Source organism: Euphorbia lathyris, chromosome 6 (assembly GCF_963576675.1).
Source record: "Euphorbia lathyris chromosome 6, ddEupLath1.1, whole genome shotgun sequence".
Taxonomy (NCBI): Eukaryota; Viridiplantae; Streptophyta; class Magnoliopsida; order Malpighiales; family Euphorbiaceae; genus Euphorbia; species Euphorbia lathyris.
Window position 1 is genome coordinate 24,099,587 of NC_088915.1, and position 10,352 is coordinate 24,109,938.

The following is a 10,352-nucleotide window of genomic DNA, read 5'->3' on the forward strand; positions in this document are numbered from 1 at the left end:
TCCTATGTCAATTCATACTGCCAATCATCAACTAGGTGATATTCTTGTCAGGGAACCGATACCATGTTTTGAAGATGATAGGTTTTGAAGAGGATAGATTGTTTCTTTTGAGAACTGTGCTGACTGTCTGATTCTGACAATGTCCAAGCTGTGCATGCCACCTTTTAAAAGACACATTCTCTCCTACTAACGCCTCCTTCAGGGTGGGTGTAAACACATAAAGCCCATCTTTACTCGGGCCTCGTAACAGGATTTCCCCAGTTGTTTGGTCCTTCACAAGAAAATGGTTAGGCCAAAATTCAAAGAAACATGAATTGTCACGGGTAAAAGCTCGAACTGATAGTTAAGGTCCAATCATATATTTTATATTAATCTCTGACACACCCCCACACGCAAATGCCAATTGGGCTTGTAGCGTGCACAACACAGACCCATCCCGCCTTGTGTTTTTAATTCCACAAATTAATGAGGTTGCCGGGACTCGAACCCTCGACCGTTTGGTCATAGAGGTTCTGATACCATGTCATGAAACTGATTGAACTAAAAACTCGAACGCATAGTTAAGGTTCAATCATATATTTTATATTAATCTCTGACAATACTAACCAAAGCTTTACCAATGAAGTTATTTAAATATTAACAATTAACATTTTTATAAGTAGAAGTCTCATGTGTAATGGTAATTGATTGATGATTAATATGTCAAATTGAAAGATAATATACTTGATTAATAGTAATATAATTAAATAAATAAAGGCTTAAATATAATATTTCATTTTTTAACCAAGAAAAGTAGTGTTTTATTATCCCAGAGAGATATGGGGTAAAATGCACTGACACACTATTTTGTTTAAAATTAATTTCAATTTATGCCAATAAAGTAATTAAAGTTTTATCTTTGATTCGATAATCACTTTCACAATTTTTCAAGTAATTTAAATATCAGAATGCTAATGGTTTACAACACAAATATACACCAGTGTTAAAAATATGGGTCAAATACATGAATATCATAATTAAATATAAAATTACAATTAAGTCATATCACCAAATTTAATTCTTAATATGTCATTATTCTTTATATATTATGATTTTACATTATAATTTAAACATTTTAGACTCAAATTCATAAATTATAAACCCTAAAGAATATATTTTAGACTTCTAATTGATAAACTCTAATCCTTAAAATATATTAAAAGTACCGATTTTAATTATTTGATATAATCTAAAATTATGACTTGACATAGTTGTAAATAGTTTTTAAAATATGAATTTCTGTGTAATTTTCTCTAACAATATTGCACCACATGAAATTATAAGTTAAATATTCAATAAAATATATAATTATTTATTGAATTAATAGTTATTGAATTTATATGGTACAATATTGTTGACATATGGTGCTAATATAATTTATATTTTATGTCATAGAAATTTCAAGTTAGCATTTCAACATTACAATTACTGAAAAAATTACTAAAGTATATAATTTAAAACTTTAATTATTTTATTAATATAAATTAAATATATATTAAAATCATATTGAAATATATGTATTTGTTTAAAAAAAATTAAATGATAGACTGATGATATGTGGGTGCTTTTAACAGAAGAGATATGGGTACATGAAATATTATAAGCCATTTAACAATACATAACTAGCAATTAATTAAAGTTGGTTTGACCAGTTAAGAATCTCAAGATGTTTAAGTTAAATTTTGAGTTCGAGTTTTAGTGTACACAGAAAATTTTAATTGAGAGAGGATAAGGGTGTCTAAACGAGTTTCGAACTGAGAACTCGGATAAATTATTATATAAATAACAATTCACATAACTCTAAATAATCCTTGCTAATTAAAAACTTGCATAATTTTAATATGTAGCTAGAGTTGAATTTATATTAAATTAGTGGTAGTCATACTTGGTTGATGACCTATACATGATGGCTAACTGTATCTACCCCTACCAGAAGCTTGGTAATATCAATTAATAATAATAATACACACTTTTTTTATGTTTTTCTTTAATCTCTTATTATTGCAGTCAAACCCTGCCATGCTCATCAATATTAAACTAGCTTCATCAAATTCTTACCAAAAAAAAAAAAAAAAAAAAAAAACTAGCTTCATCAAATATTAACTATTTATTCAGATTCAAATATCATATGGTTCATGTCTTAAGGCATCTAAATTAAATTCAATTTTGATCAATAATGTTGCAAATAATTTTTTTTATCAATATAAAGATTTGCAATTACTGCCAAGATCATTTAGTTATTAACTATACCAATTGACTTGCATATTTTATAAAAGATAAATTAATTTATTAACTATTTAATAACCTACATTAAGAGATTGATTAATTGGATCGGATATAATGTTTAGATAAAAAGGATAAAGAGTCGATCTAACTTTTAATTTGATTCCCAGAGTCAATTTGTTCTACAATAAATTTGATTTCCAGAGTCAATTTGTTCTACAATAAATTTGGCTGAATTTTTCAAACAATATCAATTTTATCTCTACTTAATAGAAAATTTAAAAGATAAGATGTAAAAATACCTTCAGCTTTTATAGCCAGGAGTAATTTTACCTATAACGTCTAAAATAGTGTAATTTTATCTCTGGTCTAATACAGATCGGTTTTATCTGAAATAGTGACGTGTTAGTTTTAATCGTAAACTAACAAAGATTAACAACTTCTCTAGCTAAACTAGAAGGAGTGGATCCCAATTCATGGACTACATCCATAGGAAATCAAAGATCCCCCATTGTTGAAGGTGAAAACCTTAACAAAGCTTCTTGAAGAAGAATTATATTTGATCGATAAAAAGTTGAAAACAATTACAAGAAAGAGATGAATTTATATCATCTCAAAAACTCTAATTGCCTAATTACATAAAGGGTAGATTACATAATTAATTAAAGCATAAAGATAAGAGGTAAATGGGGTAAAGGTAAGTGGAGGGGGTTGGTTTGAAAGTGGGAAAGGAGCTGAGGGACCAAATGTGTAAATAACAAGGAAGCTGGAATAAGGCACAAGTTCCTGAAAAAGTGAAAGTACTCGAGACGTGCCCAAAAGTACACGGGACGTACTTTGGCTGATGAGCCCTTCTCTGGATCAGTATCTGTTATACGCGGGACGTGCCCAAAAGTACGCGGGACGTACTTTGGCTGATGAGCCCTTCTCTGGATCAATATCTATTATACACGGGACGTGTCCGAAAGTACGCGGGACGTACTTTGGCTGTTGAGCACTTCTCCGGATCACCTTCCTTCACGCGGAGCGTGTCTGATCTGTTCATTATGTTGTGTGGCACTGTTTTGGCCTCCTTACTCGTTTGTTGCTCGTGCTTGGGTCTTTCTCCAACTTCCCTCGTCCGGACTCGATCCTAGGGAAAGATGCCCCGCATCATGGTCTAGGCAGCTAAGAGCAATTTTACTCCTAACGTTGTCATGTTGGGTTAATTTGAGAAATAATTTATTGAACTGTCTTCTCGATCATGAATCTTGTCATCATACACTTCACATGTAAGTTATTTTATCACTCATTAGTTACAAAACATAAACATATAATTAGACGTGAAAAAAAAAAATTAAATTTTTTAAAAATATATTGTCTATTGTACGAGTTGGACAAAAAAATTTCAAAATATTTCACCGAATTTATAAATATTAATTTCCAATTCTATTATTAAATCACAACAAATATGATTTTTTTTTTAAAATAAACTGATATGCAATTGGTGCAGAATAATGAGCAAAATATCTGTGTTTTATAATAATGTCTGGAATTGACACAACTTACCAACGTTAATGGTAAAATTGCTCTTTGCTGTCAAGTTATAGGTAAAATGGCACCATTTTAGACGTTAGGGGTAAAATTGCTTCTGACTATAAATGTTAGAGGTATTTTTACACCTTATCCAAAAAATTAAACAGAAAAAATTAAACAGACTAGTTTACAGTTACAAACAATTTGCCTAAATGTCAATATTTAAGTCCATCATCTATAAGCTCCTGATAATAAAAAAAACTGTCTAAAATTTTTCATTATGTTATTCAAAAAAAACAACCAATCAAAATACACGAAACTACTTCCGTTTATCAACAATTTGAAAGATCCGATGTGACAATCAAATGATTGTTTAATCAAATTTTCTGTTAGGTAAGGATAAAATTGATCTTGTTTAGCAACGTCAAAGGTAAAATCACATTATTTTGTAAGTTAGGGGTAAATTTGTACTTAAAAAAAAAAAAAAGGGTAAACTTGGACTGATGCATTGGTCATTCATATAAACTAGTATAAGGGCCAAAATGACTTTTATTCTTACATACCAAAAAAAATTAAAGAATATACTATAAGGTTAAGGTTAGGGTTATGAAAAGGTTAGGGTTAGGGTTATGAATGTAGGGTGATTGTTGAAGACAAAACCAAGAAAGAAGGTCAAAAAGGCATGAGCAGCAATATGTCTTGAATACACACCGTGTAAAACAAGCGTATTGACCGGAAATTTGACAATGAAATATATACTACCACCGTTGACACTAATCCACCGGCCACCGGATCTAATAAAAAGGCTGAAACTTTGACCATTATTATATACTAATTATTAAGCAATCCCAATCTCAAGTCACCTTTGTACGAAGCTTCAAATATAGTTGTACCATGTTTTTTTTATATAACATGTCAACCCCGTTAATTTAGGTCATATGCCTAGCCTTTAAAGTTGAATTTTTCTTTAATTATTACAGAGGTGTTGACATTTTTGTATTGTCTGCGTAATAGCCAGATAATAATCTGCAACTGGGTTTCCTAATTTTTTATTATATAGTTTAATACTTCTCTCCTATTATAAGAAGTATGCTATTGGACATGGTAGACCAGACCATTAAGGAAAAAGATAGTTATAACTTTTCCAAAATGCCTGCTTCTTGTAGTCCTGTTAGAACTTTTAGCCATGAAAATGGCCTCAATCAAGATCTAAATCACAAGGTTTGTTTTCTGAACATGAATTGTCAAATTGAAATTTCAATTGTTTTAATGAATGGTTTAGTAAATGTAATTTTATGGTGATTAGGTTGGAATTAGGGAAAAATTCCAAGTGAAACCATCTTCATCCAGTAATGAAGGATCAAGCAATAGCAAAGAGGTTAGTTAATTGTTCTTCTTTTGAATGATTTTTTTTTTTTTTTTCCAGTTCATATGATTAATAGATCTGTATTGAATATATAGGAGGAGGATCATGTGCTTGAATCTGCAAAAGTGGAAATGGGACAAGTAAGAGAAGAAAATGAGAGACTAAAAATGATGCTACAAACAGTGGAGAAAGATTATCAGTCTCTTAAATTACGTTTCTTTGAGATTGTTCATCAGCAAGAATCTTGCAAGAACTCTGCAGAATCAGCTGATCCGTCGAATGAAGATACCGAAGAATCCGAGTTAGTATCACTTTCCCTTGGAAGAAATACTCCATCTCCAACTCAAACTCAAGCTAAGATTAAGGATGACAAGCCAGGAAGCAGTTCTACAAAGCAAGATGAAGACTTCAGGCCTAGTCTCACCCTTGGATTAGACTCCAAACTTCCCAATTCAGCGAATCCTAGCCCTACTAACAGTGCAGAACAAGTTGTTAAAGAAGATGAGGCATGGCAGCCAAGTAAGATTCAGAAGATAAGTGTTGATGATGAAGTTGCACAACAGCATAATGTGAAAAGAGCTAGGGTTTGTGTTAGAGCTAGATGTGATACTCCTACGGTAATTAATTGTTACTACTTTGTTTTTCAATTTGACATTTATATATGATTTGGTCTAGTCTTGGCTAAAATTGAATTGTTTACAGATGAATGATGGATGCCAATGGAGGAAATATGGACAGAAAATTTCAAAAGGAAATCCATGTCCACGAGCATACTATCGTTGCACCGTTGCACCATTATGTCCGGTGCGAAAACAGGTACCTACAACCTTACTTATTAGCTTAAACTTTTGATTTTATCGTTCCTTAACATGTTATTAGAGTCTCTCATGTTTAGTTCAAATGTATGAAATTGTTTAATATGTTAAAAGTTTAGAAATTGATTGTTAATTTTATTAGATAATAAAGTCTCAGCCATTTATTTTGAATGTGGCTGAGATGAGAATGATTTTTATTAGTTTAATTAGTGATCTGAGTTCATGTATTGGGTTTTTTAATATCACAATATAGAGTTGACTTCTAGTAAATTATTTAACTTAGTATGAAATTGTTCAATCCGAAACTAATTTTGTAAATTTTAGTTGATTGATTAGAACTAAATATATGATTTTCAGGTGCAAAGATGTTCAGATGATATGTCAATCTTAATAACAACTTATGAAGGAACACACAATCATCCACTTCCAGTTTCAGCTACAGCAATGGCATCAACAACTTCAGCTGCAGCTTCAATGTTATTATCAGGTTCTTCTTCAACATCACAACCACCACCTCTGAATCCACATCCTACCGGAACTTCAGCCACCGATCAGCTCACCGGATTGAACTTCAATCTCTATGATAATTCCAGAACAAAACAATTCTATCTACCAAATCCATCCTCCTCTTTGTTTCCAACAATTACACTAGACCTTACTTCATCCCCATCCACTGGTGCTCCTCCTTTCAACAGGCTCTCTTCAACATCAAGATTCAATATCTTCCCTTCTTCAACTCTCAACTTTTCTTCAACTGAACCAACCATGTTTCCTACCATTTGGGGAAATAATGGTTACCAAAATAACAATTATCTTCCCCAAATGTATCAGCAGAAGAACCAGCAGGTTCAGACTTCTGCAGCCTCTCAGCAGGCTTTGACAGATACCTTAACAAAGGCAATAACATCAGACCCCAGTTTCAGAACTGTCATAGCTGCTGCTCTTTCCTCCATGATGGGAAGTGGATCAAATTCGAGTTCGAGTTCGAGTTCTAGCCAAGTGATGAATCAAATGTTGGGTGCAGAGAGTGTTTCATTAGGTGAATTAGGAAATGGTCCTAATCAAGCCAATGGAAAAGGATGCGGATCAAGTTATTTCAATGGAACTAATAATGTTGTTCAATCTAATTCGAATTCGTCATTGCCGTTTTGTATCTTCAATAGTGCCTCTACTCCTAATCCTAGTGCTAATAAGGATCATAAGAGTTAACATTTATGTACATGAAATGTTAAATATAAGAAAATGGCAAAAAAATCTGTTGCTGTTTTCTTATCTTTAACAATTCTTGTATGTGTTTAGGTTTAATTGGATGTTTATAAGTTAGAACACAGAAGATCAAATTGTACAAGTTGATTCTCCTTTTGTTTATTTTGAATATCAACATGAAATAAAGCTGCAAGTGTATGACAAGGTTGAACATTTTGCACATTTTGCAGCCCTCTTTTTCTTATTCTTTGGGTGTAGAGAAGGCACATGCATTACGATTATTCAGCCTTAAAAATGCAAGACTTTTGTTACCTGTACAGCGAACTGAAGTCATATAAACGAAAAAGACTTTTGCTGCCATTCCTTTATTGATATAATTGAATTTTGGTCTACCAAAATTAGTTATCCCTATCTATCTAGACATCTCAAATTTTCATTTATTTCTTCAACGATCAGTAAAAGAACCTATTGCAAGACCAGAGTCAGAGAATAATTAATGCCTTTTCTTATAGTCTTCAATTCAATTGGCCCTCCTGTTTTTATTGGCCTTGACTAATTGCACAGACTGCAGGGTGAGACTTAGTCCTAACCAAATATTAAAACAGTCCACTTATATGACATTGCAACATAGACACAGATTGGTGGGGAATATGAAGGTGGGATCAGTATTTTTACAAACTAAACTACCACAATCGATGTCGGTCCTTCCCATACCATCGGAAGCATGGTCTCATTTTGAGAGCTTCTTTCGGATCATTCTTTAACCGACGGATAAGAACTGCTCCAATGCAAGCTTATTAATTTTTATTTCATATTAGTATCTTACTTTGATACAATGTAATTGGACTTTTTTTTTTTTTTTTTTAAGCGTAATTGTTGGGTATTTTATGTTTGAAATAATATTTTGTTTGGTTATTTTTATATTAAAAAAATTTGATTCCATGATTTGAAAAATGACCATTTGTCACTGTAAGAGAGAAGCTTAGAGGGGGTAAATTTCACTCATGGTGTACCAACTTTACCCTGAATCACACTTTGGTGTACAAACTTTAATTTGTCACACTAATATATATGTACTTAGGGATGACCTCCCACTGTGGTGTACAGCGGTCAAAAAGTCAAAAAAATTCAACCACTAATATAAAATTACTATTATACCCTCTTCTTCTTTCTTTTTCCTTCTCCTCTCCCTTTCTCTCACTAGCTCTCTTTTTAATTTTCTCTCTGTATCTGTCTCCAATGGATCTTCCTTGTTTGCCGACTCACAAAGAACTGATTTCAAAATCAAAAAATTTCCGATTGGTCGTCGTAGCTTCTCTCTAACTTCTCTCTCATTAGACTCAAATTTGCAGGATCTCACCCATCTTTTGTGTCTATAGCAGAAATCAAAGTCAGTCACATTTCTGGAACTGCACATGAAACAAAAGGAGACCGAGGCACCGATCAAATATTCAGTCTTCAACACATGCAAATTGTCTGCAGAGAGTTTCGTAGAAAAATCGAGACACAAATCAAGTTATTGAATAGAAAAGAAAATGCCAATTAGTTTAACATTTCGAATTCATTAAAAAATCAAAACGCAAAAACGCGAAAGACAAACACCAAGATGAAAAAGTAAAGGGAAAACACAATTTCCCAACTTGAAACGCAAAACCCAGTTGGAATTCAGCAAAAGGAAATAATAGGTATTTATGAAGAGAAGATTAAAATTGAAAGCAATTTTCCATAAAAAAGTATATGAAAAGAAAAGAAAAAATATTGGATGAAGTTTTGGTATACTTGGAAGGCAAGAGGAATCCACGCGTGGATTTGAAGATTGCATGGATTTGCATAGGTGAGGTGAGGGCGAGGGTGAGATTGGAATAACAGAGCTTTAATTAACACAGTAAAATAGAAATGCAATGGTTATGGTGGTGGTGGTTATTAGAATTGGTTGACAAATTGATTGAATTGATTTTGTTGAGATTGAATTTGGAAGGAAAAGGAAGAAGAAAGAAGAGGGTATAATAGTAATTTTATATTAGTGGTTGATTTTTTTTTACTTTTTGACCGGTCAAAGCTGAGGTGGCGCGTTGACTGAGCGTTGACCGGTCATTTTTACCTGCTGTACACCATAGTGGGAGGTCACCCTTAAGTACGTATATATTATTGTGACAAATTGAAGTTTGTACACCAAAGTGTGATTTAGGGTAAAGTTGGTACACCATGAGTGAAATTTACCCCTTAGAGGGAGATAGGTGAGTTAGAGAGAGAAAAAAATTTAAAGAGAGAGAGGTTAGAGAGAGAAAGAAATTTGAAGAGTGAGAAAGAAATAGAGAGAAGAAGACGAAGTGATACAGGGATAAAGATAAAAGAGAGAAAGATAAAAATTGATTATTTTTTTAATAATTTGTGGATCCCATTTTACTAATGAATGAAAATGATGAGGTGGCTCGTTGACTAGTTATTTTTACCGTAGGAGGTCACCTATAAGGTCGTACATATTAGTGACACAAATTGAAGGTTGTACACCAAAGTGTGAAATGAGATAAATGTTCTACACCATTGATGAAATTTACCTCCATTTGGACCATTTTTTTGTTGAGAAAACGCATGCTTTGAAGATAGTTCTCCAAGCATTGATTAAGCCGCTCTGATTGGCCATTTATTTGGGAATGGTAAGCACTATTGAAGTGAAGTTGAGTGCCTAGGAACTTCATTAGTTCCTTCCAAAATTGTGAAGTTTCTATCCCTATCCGAGACAATGGAACGGGGCATCCCATAGAGCTTGAAGGTGTTATCCAAGAAGACTTTAGCTACAGTAGAAAAATTTAACGGATGGGAAAGGCCAATAAAGTTCCCTCCTTTAGAAAAACGGTCCACCATCACCAAAATAGTGTCATAACCATATGACTTAGGTAACGTTTCTATAAAATCCATAACTACATCCAGCCAAGCTCCTTGTAGGTATAAGAAGTGGTTGAAGGAGGCCTAAATAAGCAGAATGGTCAGCCTTGCAGCGCTAACAAGTGTCACAGTTAGCTACTCAATTAGTTACAAATCGGGATAAATTACGCAAATAGAAGTGCTATTGGACACAAGTTAGGGCGCCATTGATGCCTGAGTGGCCTCCCATTAGACAGTTATGACATGCTTCCATAATTTTTTTTATCAAATCGATAGAAGACCCAATGTACAACGTAGAGTGA

The 10,352-nt window shown here is 32.9% G+C and overlaps 1 protein-coding gene across 1 annotated transcript; it reads left to right on the plus strand.

Moving 5' to 3' along the window:
• Window positions 1-4,725: 4,725 nt before the first annotated feature.
• Window positions 4,726-7,408, plus strand: LOC136231884 (probable WRKY transcription factor 72). Its single transcript, XM_066020882.1, has 5 exons — window positions 4,726-4,998; window positions 5,084-5,155; window positions 5,239-5,760; window positions 5,846-5,959; window positions 6,316-7,408. Exons 1-5 carry the CDS (start codon window positions 4,867-4,869, stop codon window positions 7,165-7,167), a joined length of 1,692 nt encoding a protein of 563 aa, XP_065876954.1. The 5' UTR covers window positions 4,726-4,866; the 3' UTR covers window positions 7,168-7,408.
• The last annotated feature ends 2,944 nt before the right edge of the window (window positions 7,409-10,352 follow it).

Excerpts from the sequence above, each read along its gene's own strand:
- LOC136231884 (XM_066020882.1), top strand. The coding sequence starts at position 4,867 with ATGCTATTGGACATGGTAGACCAGACCATTAAGGAAAAAGATAGTTAT. Across the intron at positions 4,999-5,083 it reads ATCAAGATCTAAATCACAAG|GTTGGAATTAGGGAAAAATT; the intron begins GTTTGTTTTCTG and ends TATGGTGATTAG. Across the intron at positions 5,156-5,238 it reads GATCAAGCAATAGCAAAGAG|GAGGAGGATCATGTGCTTGA; the intron begins GTTAGTTAATTG and ends TTGAATATATAG.